This window comes from Centropristis striata, chromosome 5, assembly GCF_030273125.1.
Source record: "Centropristis striata isolate RG_2023a ecotype Rhode Island chromosome 5, C.striata_1.0, whole genome shotgun sequence".
NCBI classification, from domain to species: Eukaryota; Metazoa; Chordata; class Actinopteri; order Perciformes; family Serranidae; genus Centropristis; species Centropristis striata.
Window position 1 is genome coordinate 6,212,790 of NC_081521.1, and position 19,323 is coordinate 6,232,112.

A 19,323-nucleotide genomic window follows, 5' to 3' on the forward strand; every position below is an offset into this window, starting at 1 on the left:
GCCGAGCTCAGTTTTTTCGAGAGCAAGCTGATTTTTACTTGTTTGGACACACGCAAGAAATGAAAGGTATGTAGGTCAACAGTTAAGGCATCTATGTGGTGGCCGTGAACAAGCAGTGATAACTGTAAGACAATTATGTCTCAGTTCAAGTGGCTGAAATCAGAGGACCTGCAGTGAACCAGGAGAGTAATAGACAGTCGATGTACAGTATACTGCTGCATCTAACATTGTGTGTGTGAAGAGCTGCTGAGCTGACAGTAGAATGAAACACAGGCACAGAGATAAAGGGGAAATGACCAGGGGGGAAACAGGGTTGGTGAGAAAAACAGAGTAGAGTGTGAGGAAAATCAGCAGAGATAAACAAGGGGAGACAAAGACGGAGACAGAGAGCAAGATAAAGTGTAGACAGATAGTTTAAGACTACGGAGCTCGTCTGTTACGCTGGAAGAGGTGAGTTCCAAGACACAGTTGTGCTCTCTCACACACACATTCTTGTAATGGGGTATTTGTTGAGTGGGAGATTAAAAGAGGTCACAGTAAATTTTACCTTTATTTCCTTTGCCTTATCCATCTTCATTATGTATGAAAAAAAGTTGACAAAGACGTAGTTTTGTGACCACACAATACAGTTTCAATTAATTATCCTTATCATGTAACCTTTAACCCTAAAAACAAAGTCTGAAATCTCAAAAAAGCCTTTAAAGAAGTGAGCACCGGCCGAAATGTCCTCACTTTGCAAAAATGTCCCCACTCTGTCGGTTGAAAACGTGTTCTGGTCCTCACTATGTAGGAAGTACAAGAACACACACACACACACACACACAGTACTTAAGGGAGCTCCTTGTAGTTGGCTTGAATCTGCAGCACTGCTTCTCTTCTCTGTCCAGTCAGCACACACCATTACACAGCCATCACTGCTATCCAGGCTGCTCATTTACTTTAAAGACCGGGTTAGCTGTTTTATGCTTTGTTATTTCGCATATGAAAACTTCAGGCATGTTTGATTGAGGGTGAATTTAAAGTTTATCATCCAGGCAAACATATACTAGGAGAGAAATAAAAATGAAAGTTTTTTTTTCTCCTTTTTTTTTTGGAGAGTGGTCCACTGCGTTTGCTATATATTTTCAACTCAATCAAAATGCAGTTTAAAGGCTCTGCACACACACACACACAGGTGTTTTCAATTGCTCTGCCTGATTAGTACTAATAGGAATAATAAAGGTGTAAATTGTCACACCCTAACAAGTGCAACAAAATGGTGTCAACCAAGCCCGGAGTGTGGGCTCCCAAATCAGCCAGAATAAGTGAAAACACCTGTGGGGGTGTAAGTTTGGTGTGTAGAAGCTTTCACTAAACAAATACAAACCGCGTTCAGAATGCAGGCGAATCTGATTCAAATCAGATTCCTACTCAAATCCGATTTTTAGGGCTGACTGTCCACACTGTTTTTAGCAAGTGTCCGAATCGGATATGGCTCTGTTCAGACTGGGCCACATTATTAACTGATCCGACAGGTTGCTGTAGTAACGGCGTCAGACGTCATATAATTGCAACGGCGACGACAACAACAACAACAACAACAAACATGATGGAGGCAGGTCACCTCAGTATATTGCCGTTATCACTGTCCAGTAGAGGTGCAGAACATCTCAGACGCACCAGGGGAGAAACCAGACGGATGGACGCCCACGTCGGGCCCGTATCAGTCGGGCACGGCTGCCGGTGGACACCTCGTCTCCACGCTGCCCGCACTACGTGTGCCACGTAGAGTGACGTCATGGACAAAAGCGATCTGAGTGTTTGGAGCGGTTCAGACTGAGACGCATCTGTCCAAATGCGATCTGAAACTACCTCCCGAAGGTGGTTTCGATCCGGTTTGCAAAAATTGGATTTTGTGACTGTTCAGACTTCACAATAGCCATCCAGTTCCAATCTGGATGGGCTAAAAATCGGATTTTGGCTGGCAGTCTGAATGCGACCTTGGTTTAAAAGTCGCATAATTGTGTTCAGACTGGAAATAATAAGATTCTGTCTCACATATTTATATAGAAAAATCTGATATTCTACATTTATGCTATATTTGTACATTAGGTAGGACGGGGCGAGGCAGTTTAAAGACTTAAAAACAAATAAAATAATCTTAAAATGAACCCTAAAGTGCACCGGCAGCCAGTGGAGGGAGGCCAGGATCGGTGTAATGTGCTCCCTCTTATGTACTCCAGTTAGCAGACGGGCGGCAGCATTCTGAACTAACTGGAGACGTGCAAGGGAGGACTGGCTAACTCAGAAATAAAGTGCAATACAGTAATCCAGCCGAGAGGTAATAAAAGCATGGATTACTGTCTCAAAGTGCTTGTGTGCAAGAAAATAATTCACCTTCGAAAGCTGCCTGAGGTGAAAAAAACAAGATTTCACTATTGCTCTAATTTGGCGAGCCAGTTTAAAATCACTGTCCATTTTAAAACCCAGGTTTGTGACAGTCGACTTCCTATAAGCTGCCAAAGGACCCAAGTCCACAGGGCAGGATTCACACGAGCCACTAGGGCCAAAAACAACAACAACAACAACGTAAATGTTCTTCTTCGTTTTAAAATACCATTTTGAAGTGATAGCATAAAAACAGGGTGAGACGTTCTGATGTTCTGACCTTTCATTCACTCTTTTCCAACCTGAGGATACACTCCCACCTACACATCCCTCCAGCGTCTCTGTCTGCAGTGGAGGATTTTCTGGGGATGTGACTCAGCACAGAGGGCGGCAGCATAATTAGCAGACATGCTAAAGCGAGCTTATCCCAGCGCTCGGCTTCTAACTCCATGACCTACTTTACAAAGAGGATTTTCCCCACCACTCATTCTGTCGGTGTGTCTGCTCACCACCGATAACTCTCTGTAACAAATTCACACAGACAAATACACACAAACACCTACATGCCAGCACTTAGTCAGTCACGCACATTCAGTTACACACACACACGCACACACACACACATCCTTGTACTTCTATCTTTGTAAGGACCCTCATTGGAATAGTGAATTCCCAAGCCCCTTACCCTAACCCTTAACCTAACCTTCACCATCACAACTAAATGCCCAACCCTAACATAAACCTATTTGTAACCTTAACCCTAAAACATAGTCTAAACTCTCAAACAAGCCTCTAAAGAAGTGAGGACCGGCCGAAATGTCCTCACTTCGCACAAATGTCCTCACTCTGTTGGTTGGTTTCGTGTCCCGGTCCTCACTATGTAGAAGTACAAGAACACACACACACACGCAGTACATAGGTACATAGGTTCTTATAAAATGAGGGGTAGAGTGGAAGTCACATCAAATGGAAGATCTCGCAAACACACACAGACACACACAAATACACAGACACACACAGACACACATTCTTGTACTTCTATCTTTGTGAGGGCCCTCATTGGAACAGTGAATTCCCTAGCAAGGTTAAAATAGTTTTGGATTTTTCATTAGTTTTAGTTTTAATTGGGTTGTGAATATCCAACTTCATTATGTATGAAAAAAGCTGACAAAGACGAAAACGAAAGACATTTGCACTATCATTTTAGTTAGTTTTGTCACCTCACAATACAGTTTCAGTTAATTATCTTTTTTTTTTAAACTCTCATTTTTGAAAAAATCTGAAATGTCAAAAAAAGCCTTTAAAGAAGTGAGGATTGGCGTAAACGTCCTCACTTTGCAAAAATGTCCTCACTCTGTTGGTTCAAAACGTGTTCCGGTCCTCACTATGTTGGAAGTATAAGAACACACACACACACACACACACACACACACACACAGTATGAGTAATAAAGCCTGAAAGCCATGTCAAACCCTGAGCTGATGGTATATGATGCTTGTTATTCTGCCCATTGTGTCTTCTTGGCTTCTTGCGAGTGTGTGTGAGAGTGTGTGTATGGGTGTGTGTTTCATTTTGCTATTCTTTACGCAAGCCTGAGCACTCAAATCTTACTCACCCGTGTCCCTGGAGAGTGAGAGAGTGCTCGGCGTGAGAGGAATTCTTGTCTTATCTCCTTATTCGTGAAAAGCTCATCTTGTCTCGTGTTGTTTGTTCCTGCATATTGCCCCGTCTCCTTTTTGCCCTCCTCGGCTTGCTCCTGACAAACACCTCCCTCTGCTCCCCTCCATGCTCCTATTCCTTTCTTTACCTCTCTCTTTCTGTCCCTCCCGAGGATTCTTCCTACCTTTCTTCTCTTGGTGAGGCGCAATCAACTGTACAAGTTATTGACCAGCAAGGCGCTTAATGAGGCTGATAAAACGAGGAACCAGAGACCTCTAACTTTTTACAAGCACACCTCATTAAAGCTTGAGATGCGGAGATGGGAAAAGAGACAGAGAGGAGACGGAGAGAGCAAGGATTTCTTAAACACACTAAAATTGGATTCTCATACATGATTATTCCATCTACCTGGGAAGAAACTGAGAAAAAGGAATAAAGCAAACGAGGGAGAAATAAAGAGAAGGAAAACTTCAGAGTAGGAGGAGTGGTGCTGAGGCAGCCAGGGAGCTCAATGCAGAAACTTGCTTTAATCTACACATCAAATGAGAGGGGGAAAATGAGAGCGGCAGAGTGCCTTAGCTGCCGTTTGAGTGTGTGTGTGTGTCTGTGCACCTGTGTCTGCATGAACAAATATGTGTGAATATGTGAGTGTGTGCGTGCAGGCAAAGGGCTGATTACAATAACAAAGAGCTAGCAGTTGGAAGCTGTGTAGCACTGTTTTACTCTGGCACAGCCTGGATCAGAGAAGAAGCAGCAGATAATTAAAATCAATAAAAATCACACCATGTTCTGTTTCCACCCCAGGCTTTTTTTAACCTTTCCTTATTTTGCCGTTTCATTTTTATCTTAGTTTGAATGTGGAAGATGGCCGCTTTGAGTTTAAACACAGTCTGTGCAAAAAAACAGTCCATGCAGGAGATGAACACAGCTCAAATGTCACGAAAACAAAAGGGAAAGTCAGTGGTGGGCAAAGTCTTTTTTTAAATTTTAGATGAATCAACTTCTGCTGAAATGGTAGTGCTCTCCAGGGATTACTTAGGGGTGACTGGTGATTAAATGGTACTGGGTGGTGATGCTAACCGCTCACAGCCAGTGAATCTCTGGTATGTGACCACCAAAGAGCTGCTTGGACTTCTGTACCGCTCGTCTACAGGAACACACACGGAAACCACATCACAAATCCCCCAAAATTACAAGAGTCTGCAGCTTGAGGTGCAATTAGTGCATGTAGTGCTTTGTTCATTACACTGTGTTCGAATCAAATTAGAGTTTGTGTGTCTTTCAAACAGGGATTGACATGATTACAGCCAGACTCCAGATACTACATAATTAGTATTCGAATATGTGTCTGAGAAACTCAATTTAATCTTAGCTAATCCTCACAGAGGCTTCATACATTCAGCCATTTGGTTTGTTAAAATGTACAAGGGAAAACATGTGAAGGCAGATTCTCATGCATGTTACTGCGGAGCTAATCAGATATTTACGACCACCACTAACCCTTAGATCAAATGTTTCCTGCCCTCTGATTGGCTAACCTCCAGCAGGACCTCTGACCTGCTGCCTATGAGGTCAGAGCAGCTGGGTCATTTATCACAAGTGTCCATCTCTGGTTTCTCCTTTTTCTCTTATGACTCATTTCACGATCCCCCGATGACTTTTCCCACACTCTCTGCCTGTTTTATGCATGTAAGGAATAGAGTTGCATCAGTATCGTTGAGTACTGGAGTCCAGGCACCGATCCGATACCACGTAATTTATTAAATCAGTAATCTATTTCCTGGTTTGCTTCGTTAAGCACAGTTCTTCTTCGCCGCTCTTAAAACAGTGTCGCTTTATTTATTTAAGTTGCTGTTGGACTACTGTTTTTTATACTGTTCCTTCATGTTACAATATTGTGGCTGCACTTTAATTTAAATATATTCCTAGATTTATTTATTTAAGTTGCTGTTGGACTACTGTTTTGTATACTGTTTTATTTAAAAATAAATGGCTTGAATCTGCTGTATTTATTCATGTTTTACAAAGGGTTTAACCTGAGCCAGGCCTTACCACAATGATAATCATGTCACAGTCATGCAGGTGTAGGATGATTTTTTTTTTTTATAACATACTGGTATCGGATTGGTACTCGGTATCGGCCGATACCCACAAGACAAGTATCGGAATCGGTATCGGGAGGGAAAAAATGGTATCTGAACATCTCTAGTAAGGAAAAGAGAGAGCCAACTTTTGCAAACGCAAAACACAGACCAATATACGCAGACAGGAGCTAGAGTACCGAGATACTGAGCCACTTCAGATGAAGGATGTACATTTTTGACTAGCTGCAAGAGAGACAGGCACGAGGAGAGAAGGTGTGTGTGTGTTTGTGAAGGAGAGAGTGGGGGAGGGGCAATCCTGCGGCACACCGACCCTAGCCAGGCAACAGACAGCTGGAGCGACAAACAAGGGGGCACATGGAGAGAAGAAAGTGAGAAAAGTGAAAGGAAGAGTACATTAAAGGAGGTTTACAACAACAGAGGAGGACCACACAGACAGACGAGGAGGAGAGATGAGGCGACGAGTGGACACGTGAAAGAGAGAGGAAAGAATGGGCTGAAGGAGGTGTGGAGAGGGAACACATGGCTCCTTCGGTTCTGGAGGGAGTGAGAGACAGAAAGAGAGAGCGGGCCCAGCTGGCGTGGGGGAGGAGGGAGGGGAGGGGGGGGAGACAGGGGAGAGCGTGGGGTGGGATAGGAGGAGAACGAGCTGAAGAAAGATGTTGCTCTGTTCTCCTAAACCCGGGTGTTTTCCATCTCATCTGTGTGAGTGGGACTGAGTGTGATTCATTAAATGTTGCAAAGATCTGTTTCAGGAATGATTTGTGCATGTGTGTGTGTGTGGAAGGGTGAGGTTAAGCGACTCACAGCTGTCCTCCTCCTCAGTGATAGCGCTGACAACATAACAGGCGTACACGAAGCCCAGGAGCTGTGAACACACAAGCAAACAAGAGAGGTTAGACTCCACAGAGCTGGCAGTGTGCACTTGATAAACAGCTGTGCATTTGCTTTGATGGACAAAAAGATACCACAGAACATCTGGAAAAGAGTGAGATTTGTGGGGATTCAGCCTCTTTTTTTTTAGAGACGGTGGCTGAGTGTTTATCGAGGGTATCTCAAGGGTAGATATCAAGCAAAACATGTTAAAAATGTATAGGTTCTGGCTTCTCAGATGGGAAGATTTGCAGCTCTTCTTTTTTTTTTACAACAACGGACGTCTTTATTTGGATAAAGTAGAGACATCAGATGTGTTCTTGACAGTTTTTATGGACATTTTTCACTTTTTTTTTTGACGATTAACCCATTTAGGCCTCAAACGCCTGGAAAAAAAAATGCCTGTAAAACCTCTGGGCGATTTTAAAATAACCCCGTAATACTAAATAATAATACATTGAATTTTTATAGCGCTTTTAAAGGTACTCAAAGTCGCTTTACATGACAGGAAATTAGACACACACAAACACAAAATACAGAAGAAAATAACTAATCAGAGATGAGAGAATATGAGTTCAGGTATTGTAAGCTATTTTGAAAAGGTGGGTTTTGAGTTGGTTTTTGAAGGCGTGGAGGTAGTCGGAACCCCCTAAGTTGAAGTTTTTCTGGATATTCAACAAAAGTGTCAACGCCTACTAAATCATCGATTTTTCAGCCTCTGTAGCAGATAGAAATGAAATTCAAAAAGTATTTGAAAGCTTATACCTGTTATATCTGAGCTCCCCCCACTATAGTTGTCTTCCGCCATTATTTCAGTTCTGGAAAAGTCCCATGTTGCATTGTGACACTCCCACATGTATTCTGATGCATTTCATTGGCCAAGAGACCGAAAATAGGTGGAAAAAACTACAAATACTACAAAACGACTTATCCGCTTTCCCGGCTTTAATGGTAGAATAACGCAACAGCGCCCCCGGTTTTAATGGTAGAAATGCGATAATGCTTTCCCGCCTTAAATGGGTTAAGACACTAAACAATGAATCTGATAAAACTTAGTTACAGCCTTAAAGCAGCTAAAATAAATATTTCATCATTGATGTATCATCATTTTCCGCCACAGCAGGCAGCTGTTCTGAGCATTACAAACCTTTGAAAACCCTCTCTATGCTACCTGCTCAGCACCAGACAGCAGACATACAAGGAGACAGTGCCCTTTTACACTATAGTTTGTTTGCTCTGGTCTGAATCCCTTGGTTTCTTTTCACAGAGAAAAATCCAGGTGAACCATAATGCATTTGCAGATACCAATGCTTTATCATGGCTCTCTGCGTCTGATACACAAGCACTCTGCTCGGGCCAGTTCATCACTGCTTGCAGCTTTAATTTATCTTTGTTGATTTCTTATTTTAAGCGTACAACGTGCTTATTTCTAGCTGTAATGATCTTAATTTAAGAAATCTTGTCAAGTAAAATTAACTGTCCATGCAGTAAGATCATTTCCCTCAGATTTAGTGTTTTTATCTTGTTTTTAGACACACCTTTTTTGCAGTGTCATCTGTTTTGGACATGTCAGTGACGGTGTGTCACTTTCCACTAGTTAAATGCATAAAAGGCTTCTCAAACTTTCGTGTTCATGGGAAATGGTTCACACCTGTTCAAATGAAAAAAACATCAGAACCAACGGGAAAAAACAGAGTCTGAGTTATCTGGACTAAAAAGCCTGGGCGTAAAAAAAACCCAAACCCCTTAGAGATTATCTTGTGAACATTATGGAGTTTTTAGCTGCTAAAGACAGGTATTTCCCTCAGGAGTTGATAGAAGCAAAAATCAGAGCTAAAAAGAGCGAATATTGGACTGATATACAGTACATACACCAGGTGTCTAGAGACAAGGATGCTGAAAATATACATACACAACTGTTTGCTAAAAATTTGCCAACTTAAAAGCTAATAATAAATCAGTGTGGTGTTCACAACTCCACTCTGCTGTACTGTAATATGAGCGTTGGCAATGCTTACGGAGCTGACAGGGCTTCTAGAGTGTACATACAGTAGTAGCTCATGTGCACAAACACAACAGAAAGCAACAGAATGAGCTCACAAAATGACGCCGAAGCAAGTGCGGGCAAACAGTGCTGAGAATAGCCCGTGGAACTGGCAGATGGCTGTCATCGAGTCGGAAACAGACACAGTGAGAGACAGACAGTGAGAGACGGGCTCACTCCACCCAGCCTGCCATCCATCATTTGGCACTCTGCCATGCCAATTAAAACGGCGTCGGGCACGCTGCCCTCCTCGCACACTGGGTACACAAACACAAAACCCAAGGGGGGGATTGACTGTCTGTGATGGTGGCTATTTATATAACATTCATTCAACCTATAACTTAACTTGGCCTGTGTAATTACAAAAGGGGCAAAGATGGCGTGCAGTTTGCAGGACTTTCATCTCCGCCATTTGGCTTTTACTCTTGTTTATCATGCACAGAATATATTTGTCCTTTATTGAACTTATTCCAGATGTAGATTAAATGTTTTATTTATAAATGAAACGCAGGTGTGGTGTCTCGTAGAAAAGGAAATGGTTCTGTCTCTGTGTGAGCTAGATAAGACACGTGTGACTCTTCTATCTGCTTCTCTCTCACTCCATTTTTTCCCCTCTCTAGTATCTAATTGCTGGTCTCACCCCATCCATTACAGTGGCGGTGAAATGGAGGTGAATTAGCATATGTATAAAGCCAGTGTCAAACACAAGATGGTGTTAACAGCAGGGGGCACACCCTGTTTTCAACTGCATTATGTCTGTGTGTGTGTTTTTCCTGTAAAAGTGTGTGCCAAGTGTGTGAGTTGATATCAATGCATGAGTGCACATTTGTTTAATTTTTAAAAAAGGGCTCTGATCACTGATGTGGTCTGGGATTGAGTCAAACATCAAGCTGATATTCTCAAAGCAGTGGAAGCTTGAGACTGAAGTGCAGAGTGTTTATGTTGCATGTGTCTGAGTTTTCTCTTAGTCTTTCTTTTGTTTGTTTGTTTCTGGTTTCTGTAGCACTTTGAGATTTCTGTATGAAAAGTGCTTTACAAATAAAATGTATTATTATTATTATTATGTTGCATGTGTTGAGAGAAATTAGTAAAGCTCTCACTTTCTACCGATATTTTCATTAAAGAAATTTAGTCCACAAAGATGCGAAGGTGAGGATGAAAAGAAACAATATGAAGTCAGTTTAAAATCTAAATCACCTAAAGGATTAAAAACAATCACTACATCAGACATACTGCAGCTACGTTTAACCTCACAGCACACACATAAGTAGCAGTTGTGAGTAGAGTTGTTCTGATTCTGATACCAGTATCGGAAATTGCTCCGATACTGCCGAAAATGCATCGGTATCGGCAAGTACTGATCCGATACCATCTAATTTATTAAATTAGTAATCTATTTACTGGTTCGCTCTGTTAAGCTTATATTGTGGCTGCACTTTAATTGAAATATATTCCAAGATTTATATATTTAAGTTGCTGTTGCACTACTGTTTTGTATACTGTTTTATTTAAAAATAGATGTAAAAATAAATGGCTTGAATCTGCTGTATTTATTCATGTTTTACAAAGGGTTAAACCTGAGCCAGGCCTTACCACAATGATAATCATATCACAGTCATGCAGGTGTCGTATGATATTCTTTTTATAACATACTGGTATTGGATCGGTACTCAGTATCGGCCCATACCAACAGCACAAGTATCGGAATCGGTATCAGGAGGGAAGAAATGGTATCTGAACATCTCTAGTTGTGAATTTTTATACCTTTAATCAGTGACTGTGAAACCTTGGGAACCATGGGAAATCAGCACCATTTCTCACTGCTCAACTAATAACTCCTGACAGCAAGAAAGTGTGTGCGCTGCACGGAGATGGACTATAATATATCTGCTCATGTCGGCAGTCCTACCATCAGCTGATGTTAAACCATTTTGTCTTGCAGTTTTCTGTGGCTTTGGTGCATTTAATGTGATGAACAGAGGGCTAATAAGATCAGAGAAGTGAACGCTTGGTGTCTTTTCGCTGGAGGCATTGCTGCTGTCCTTACCCAATATAGGTCAGTGTCCTCAATAACAAGTGACAATTCCACTTATATATCCTTGCATATTAAATAACCACACTCATAATTCCTCCCCGACCCACACACACACACATAAACACACAGTCCCCACTTTTCTTCTTTGACTTCCCACTGTCACTCCTGGAGTTCAGGGATCATTTTAGAGATTGATGTCAAATTAATTAAGCTCATAAAACCCCCCGCATGTCCTCTGAGACTCGATGTCAGTCTGCCTGTGAGGACGTGCCAAACTAAAGCCAACTCATTCAGCTGCCAATCATCTTTTTTTTTTTTCTTCTCGCTCTGAACTTTTTTCTCTCGGTTAGTCACTTTTTAAACACAGGTTTGCACATCACTGCCACTCCACAATCTGGAAATCTCCTCTCTTATCTTTTCTCTCCACCTCTCTATCTGTCCTTGCTTCATTGTTGCTTTAACAGCAAGTGGCGCCTTCCTCTCTGTCTCCTCTGCAGGTTTTTACACAGCAAACAGTGATCTGGACAACTGACAGAAGGAAGGAAGACGGAAAGAAAACCGGGCACAAGAAGTTCAGCACTCGATCAGGGAAAACATCAAAAGCAAAGCTGTCCTCAGTGGGCCTTCATTTACTATTTACAATATTGCGGAGGAAACTAAAGGACGTATTTGCGATGGATCAGCATTATCTTTGTTTCTTCTCTCAGATAATGAGGGCCAGAAGAAGTTCAAGGCTTAAACATTCATGTGTGTGAGCGTGAGAAGAAGGCCAGCTGCTGAGCTAAACAGGAAGGTTACTTGTATTTGCATAGGCTAATGAAGGTCAGGTGTATACTGAAGTGTCAGTCCAGAAAGACCCATGACCACCATTCAACAATGCACATTCACTACTAAACACCAGTCTACTAGATATGAATCTGTTGCATGATTAGAAGCTTGCACTCTGCTCAGTTCCAACTGCAATTAATCAAGTTAACAGTCAATGATTTTGATGTCTGTTGAGACATTTGTGTTCACTGCAAAGGTCTAAAGGTCTAATCAACTCCTTCTTGGAGGCCTTCTCAAATCTCTCCATTTAAAATTGTGTCATGTTGAATGATAAGTTGATCCATTAATTAGTTGATTGTCCGAATGTGAATGTTAATTTTGATAACAAATTGATTATCTAAAGACCAAAACTACCAAACGGCATGCGTCTAAACCAGGCGGCAATCTTTCAGTGCAAAATTTGAAAACTTCTCACTTGATTTATTACCTCAGAAATTTTTTTCAGGACAACACTATGGTCTCAATCACTAGTAAAAAATCTTCTTCAAGACAATTTGATGTTAATAGTTCTAATAATGGCCCCATTTAGAAGAAAATAGAAGATAAAGAATCGTATCATTTGGGGCGTGGCTACCTTTGATTGACAGGTCACTAACAAGACGAGCCGTCATCAGGAGAGAAGCAGAACAATGTGTATCCACGGCAACGTGTCAATAAAGTTATATATAACGTTATATAGGTAGAAAAGAGGACATTTACCGATTTGGCGTCATAACTTTGACCCTTTCTCTGTATTTTCACTTAATGACAGTTTATTTGAACGTTTTGTTCAGTAAAAATGTCTTGTTCAGCGTTTGGTTGGACTAACAGACACTCCAAGGAGTCGCTGCTCAGTTTTCTGATGTAAGTAATCCATATTTTGTTTTTGTTTTTTGCTAGCCAAAACTAACATCCCAGCTAATGCTCCAGTTAATGCTAACATGAATTAGCAGCGGCTTCTCTCAGTCAGGTTGAGGTGTAGAGAGGCTGTAGTCAGTGATCAGATCCCTCTCCTCCTCCACAGTCCAGATATGGTCTGCTTCCTGTATCGGAAACAAGATGGCGACACAAGATGGCGACAAGTGTAACGCTGAACTTGATGCTTCCAACGGGCCACAAACCAATGGGTGAGGTCACGGTTACTACGTCCATTATTTATATACAGTCTATGGTCTAAACAGACGTGACGGCCACCCCAAGATATCTCACGTAAAGTTACAAATATCAACAGCTTGATGCGCCAAAAGAAAATTCAGTCAATCATTCTCTGGGTGCCATCAATGTAGAAAGTTTAATGGCAATCCACGTTGCTGAATTTGTTGTTTTACATCACAGTAAATTTAATATCTTTAGGTGTTGGCCAATTGGTTGGAAAAATTAAGCAATTTGAAGATGCCATTTTTCAATATTTTCATAAATTTCACAGACAACGATTATAAAAAACAAAAACAAAAACCTAGTTAATCAATGAAGACAGTAATAGTGAGTTGCAGCCCTTTATCTGCCTTGTTTTATGAGCTCATATATATAAATTAAGCGATGCCTCCTTTCCACAGCTGGGTCACCTGTGCTCATGTGTGTGCAGTGACATATATCTGAGTGAATCTACAAGCTAATTAACACACTATTGATTGTGGCTCGGAAGCAAATTCACCTGGTGTCCTATAATGAAAGAGTTTGTAGGTAAAATACATCACATGGGAGAGACGAGGAGCCGGGGGAGAGAGAGAGAGAGCGAGGGGTGTTGCAGATGTCTTGTAGGTTAATTACGCAGGACTTTCTGCCTGACGGTTAGGCGCAGGCTTCTCTGCAGAAAATGAGAAATGTGTGTGAGTGTTTGTGTGTGGGCAGCTGCATGTTTAATGACAAAACATGATGAGATAGGGACTGCAGGGACCAAATCCACCTGTTCTTTTCTACCAGCCCCCCTCCACACACTCAGATCTATACAGCTTACAGGACCACATGGGGTTATTAAGTGTCTGTGGTGCTGATTCGCATCTTCCACATCAAGTAATGGCAAATAACAGCAAGCTGATGACAAAAAACATGACGGGCAGACACACGAGGGTTCCCATGCAGAAATAAAAGCTGTACGATGATGGAAAACACTGTTTGTACATCACTTGAAGAAGAATTCAGATGAGGTCTGAGTGAGTGAAGGGGGGGAAAATGAGGCTTTCTGGTCCAAAGAACAAATGGACAGAAGGCGAAGAAGGCAGGTAAATAAAACAACTCGTACACACTCGACAAGCTAAGAGAAAAGAAAACATGCCGCGAGAGAAGCTTTACTTCTTTAATGTTGCTTGTTCTTCACTTTCAAGTTCTCCTCTGTTCCCACTTCATCTCGCCTTCTCTCAGAAGTCTAAAGAGACCAAATATTAGAGTAAAATTAATCTGAGGAAAATCCATTTCCCTGCAAAACAGATTAACAATTAAAGCTCTTGGCAGAGACAGCCTTTGAAGTATAATGGCGGGCAGTCATGTTTTTACAATGTACTGCGAGTAGCCCGACACAATATTCAGTGGCTCGCTGGAGACTAATTCTCTCCTCTGGTCTCTGGGTCTTTTTTCTTCTCCTCCCTGTTTTTGGCAGCAGCCAGCAGACCTAATAACTGCTCACTTCTGCATCATCAGTCTTTTAATCCGGGGATCTTCATAATCCTTTGAAGCAGATGCTGTAAAACTTACAGAGCCGTTACAATGCAATGTCAGCGCTGACATATTGCAGAGGTGCTTAATGCTGTTATTACACTCCACAATGCATGGCCATTTCCTGATTCCGGACAAATTACTGCACTTCAAATAGAAGCACATCAAAGATCCCTCCAGTTGGCTCCCCATGCAGCACACACACACATACACAGACACAAAAGCACATATGCATCACAGTGGTGATGGTTGTTCAGCATGAGAGTTTGGAAACACAACATGGACTAATGGACTTATCAAAGCCAGCACCCTGACCTTTGGGATGAGTGAGGGAGTGGGTGGGGGCTGGCCATGCTGTTTTCATGCTGCTGAACCAAGGGGATCCCTCCAGGCCTGAAAAGTGAAGCCAATGTGGAGGCGCCTTAAGCCTGCATTCTTTCTAGTGGCCATCAAGGGGGAACTCTACTGGCTGCAAAAAGTCCAATTGTATCGAAGTCTATGAGAAAATTACCTTAATGGATTTATTACCTCACTAAATATTTCAAGTTGAAGTTGAAGTTGAAGTTACTTTATTTGTACCCAGAGGTAGATTTTGTTTGCAGTATAGAGTCCTCATGCACACACACACAAAAGAGGCACATATCACACATCATTCAACTTAAGACAGTTGGAGTTAAGAAATGGCAAGTTAAATAAAAATGAAATACAATTAAATTAAAAATTAAAAGTTAAAAGTTCTTACAGGTCCAGACTATACTTAGATATTGATGTGAACTAAAATACAAATAGCAAAAAAAAAAGAAGACAGAAAAATAAAAACAAAATAAAACAGCAAAATAAAATAAAACTTGTTTAGGTTGTAAAAATGTAGATAAAGGTTAAAATGTATATATAGAAATAGTATTTTCCACATGTGGTTTGTTTATTTTGCAACTTATTATCCCATCTGTCAATCAAGATGGCTCTATGTACATTTAACCCATTTAAGGCGGGAAAGCATTACCACATTTCTATCATTAAAACCGGGGGGCGCTGTTGCGTTATTCTACCATTAAAGCCGGGAAAGCAGATACGTCGTTTTGTAGTATTTGTAGTTTTTTCCACCTATTTTCGGTCTCTTGGCCAATGAAATGCATCAGAATACATGTGGGAGTGTCGCAATGCAACATGGGACTTTTCCAGAACTTTGAAATCATGGCGGAAGACGACTATAGCGGAGGGAGCTCAGATATAACAGCTATAAGCTCTCAAATACTTTTCATATGAATTTCATTTCAACGCTTAAAATAAGAAATTAACTCTTAAAACAACATAAATTTAAGCTGCAATCAGCGATGAACTGGCCCGAGCAGAGTTCACTGCAAATGATTTGTTTCTTACCAAGATTAAAAAAAACTTTAGATTTAGAAGTGTTATATAATTTATCTTGTTTTAAGAATTATTTCTTATTTTAAGCGTTCAACATGCTTATTTCTAGATTTAACAATCTTCATTTAAGAAATCTTGTCAAGTGAAATGATCTGTCCATGCAGCAAGATAAATTCCCTCAGACTTGGTGTTTTTATCTTGTTTTTAGACACACCTTTTTTGCAGTGTGTAGACCAGTAAGGCTGGTAACCAGTGTAACTGCCCCAGCTCCAACCTCTCATCCAAATATGGTCACTTCTGGCTCGAAGAAAACAAGATGGGGGTGGCCAGGATGACAAACTAGAGGCTTCAAAACAGTAGTCCACAAACCACTGGGTGACGTCACAGTGGCTATGTTCACTTCTTTCATACAGTCTATGTGCTGAACTGAGAGAACCTGAACAACCACAAAACACACACCCAGTCTTAAAGGGAAGCACTGCCCCGAGCGGTAATCACAGGGGTCAGCCCACGCCAGGTCCACCGAGGGGACCCCCCTAATCAACGAGGGGCCCTTATTCATCCCCCACACTGGCCAAACCAAGCTGCAATTTAACACTGACAGTAGACTGACATGACAGAGCTATCTGAGCTCCAGAGAAAACGTACGAAGGACTAAAAGTGACAGTGAGTGAGAAATGCAGGAAGAGAGAGAAGTGCGTTGTCATTTCTGTCGTTTAGGTCGGTGGAAGTTTGAGTGGCAGGAAGGTCAAACAGTGAGAGATCTGGGCAGCAAAGGAGACAGGAAGACCAGAAGAAAAACAGATGAAAAAGAGAGGAAATGAGCAATGGAACGAGATAATGACGCAGACTGCCGTTTCTCCCATTATCAACTTCCACACAATCCTCCCAATGCAGGTTCCCAGGGAATATAGAGGCAACAGAAGAAAGCATTGCCTGTGGCAGCAATAACCTACATTAAATGACTTGATATGTGTGCGTGTGTGTGTGTGTGTGTGTGTGTGTGTGCGTGTGTGTGTGTGTGTGTGTGTGTGTGTGTGTAAATTTCATGAGAAGCTCAGCAGTTCCGACAACCCCTTGACATCTCCCACTACTCCCTTTACTGTGTAAGAGTTATGTCGACAGATGTAAACTGCACATCACATCTTGCACAATTTTTCTTCTTTTCTTTCTCCTACCTTCCTACCTAACTACCTCCATCTCACTCAAGATGTTTTCTCAGACTTGACTGTTTTATTTAACAGCGAGGGCGTGCATGGGAGCAAAAGACAGGATCATGGGAGGATAGAGAGATGTGCGTGTGGATTTTTTTGCTGACCGAACTGACATTATTATTAAAGTAAAAGAAAGCCATTCAATAAAAGTATGTACTGCAGGATGGATGGGTGAGTTGAGTTTCAGTGAAGGAAACAAAGATTATAAGGGCAGAGTTGGAGCAAAAATATTCCCCTCAGTGAAGAAACCAATGAATAATACATTATCCCAGTTTGAAAAGGTTGCCTCCACTTCAAGCTCATCCTTTAAACCTTTAAGTTACTTTTGACTGAATTTAGCCTGTAGCGGCAATAAGCAACAACACAGGGCTGACTTTACCAAAGCTTCACTTCTGAACAGCTTCCTTCTAGCTCATGATGAATCTGTGCAGATAGATGACAGTGATGCCTCCATTACTGGCCAATGGCTCCACATTTTTCATCCTAATGAAACATGCTCCTCGGAGCCCAAACTAAATATTTAATGGCCTCTTGTGTCGACCTTGAAACCCCTCTAACAAAGACAAAGGGACATCCCACTTTCTTCCTATTCTTCTCATTCACTCCTTTAACTATCTCTTTCTGTCTGGCCCTCAGGTCCAACAGAGAGGAAAAAAGGACAAATCAAAGAGTGGACATCTCAAAGGACTCTACTTTCCTAAGTAGGGATCTGCTTTTAGCCTGACAGGAAGTGAGGCTGCAAGGAAAATGATGCCATTTGTGAGTGTGACACAAGGATTTCAGTAGCAATTTCTCTGCTCCTCTCGGGAGCTGTTCCCACAGAGATAGAAATCAGCATGTTGAATGCTTAAAATAAGAAATTACCTCTTAAAACAAGATAAATTAAAGCTGCAAATTATTTGTTTCTTACCAAGATAAAAATGCTAGATAATTTATCTTTTCTTAAGAGTTCATTTCTTATTTTAAGCGTTCAACATGCTTATTTCTAGATTAAACAATCTTAATTTAAGAAATCTGGTCAAGTGAAATTATCTGTCCATGCAGCAAGATCATTTCCCTCAGATTTAGTGTTTTTATCTTTGTTTTAGACTCCCTTTTTTGTGTTGCAGTGTACAGAGCACAATCATAGTTACCAGGTAATGTTAGAGCTAGCTAGCTAGCTAGCTAGGCTCACAAAGGTGCATCCATAATTCACATGAATTGTGATATTAACTGGGATGCTTCTTAAGCATTCAACATGTGTATTTCTAGATTAAACAATCTAAATTTAAGAAATCTTGTCAAGTGAAATTATCTGTCCATGCAGCAAGATCATTTCCCTCAGATTTAGTGTTTTTATCTTTATCTAAACTATCTCTTTCTGTCTGGCCCTCAGGTCCAACAGAGAGGAAAAAAGGACAAATCAAAGAGTGGACATCTCAAAGGACTCTACTTTCCTAAGTAGGGATCTGCTCTTAGCCTGACAGGAAGTGAGGCTGCAAGGAAAATGATGCCATTTGTGAGTGTGACACAGGGATTTCAGTACCAATTTCTCTGCTCCTCTCGGGAGCTGTTCCCACAGAGATGGTGTTGCATGCTTGGCTGGACAATCCCATGTAAAAATGCAGCCAAAAAAAAAGTCTTGCCATCTCCTATGGAGGAGTAAAAGTCCATGTGAGGAGGGGAATAAACCAATTGACTGGCTATAGCGAAGGGGCTAATGAGGTTCAGTGAGCGAGTTGGGGCTATAAAATGAGGTCAGCCGTTTTATTGCCTTTCTCCATGGGGGTGATGGGATGAATGGTACAATCCAGTGCTTCTCAACACTGGCCCTCTCTGCTAGTTTTCTAATCTACCAAGTAGTTAACTGCATTCACTCTGCTCTCCCAGGTGTAAATTAAGATTCAAGATTAGATGGTAAGAATGGAAACCAGCAGGACTCTGAAACCCACCGAAGGCTGATGAAGCTGCTGTGTGTGAGCTCTCTCTTTCTCTCAGTCGCCTGCTGCCACCATTAAATCTACTCCACATGTATTAAAGCAACAATGAGTGTGAAAAATAGGCGTGGATGTGTTTATGAACATCGCAATGGAGTCAAAGTGCGTGTAAGTGAATGCTACTGTAGGTAAATGTGTGTAATGTGCATATCTGAACCCAAGAACCTGCTGCGCTGGCAACTAAGAACATCCTGGCTGCCGTCCAACATGAGGTTTAGTCAGTCAT

General features: G+C 41.5%; 1 protein-coding gene across 2 annotated transcripts in view; it reads right to left on the bottom strand.

Moving 5' to 3' along the window:
- nkain4 (sodium/potassium transporting ATPase interacting 4) overlaps positions 1-19,323 on the bottom strand; it is a 63,211-nt gene that overhangs the window by 9,158 nt on the left and 34,730 nt on the right. For both annotated transcript variants that reach the window (XM_059332574.1, XM_059332573.1), the window contains exon 5: positions 6,936-6,996. In XM_059332574.1, the coding sequence (XP_059188557.1) occupies positions 6,936-6,996 (61 nt within the window). The remainder of the gene's footprint in view (positions 1-6,935; positions 6,997-19,323) is intronic.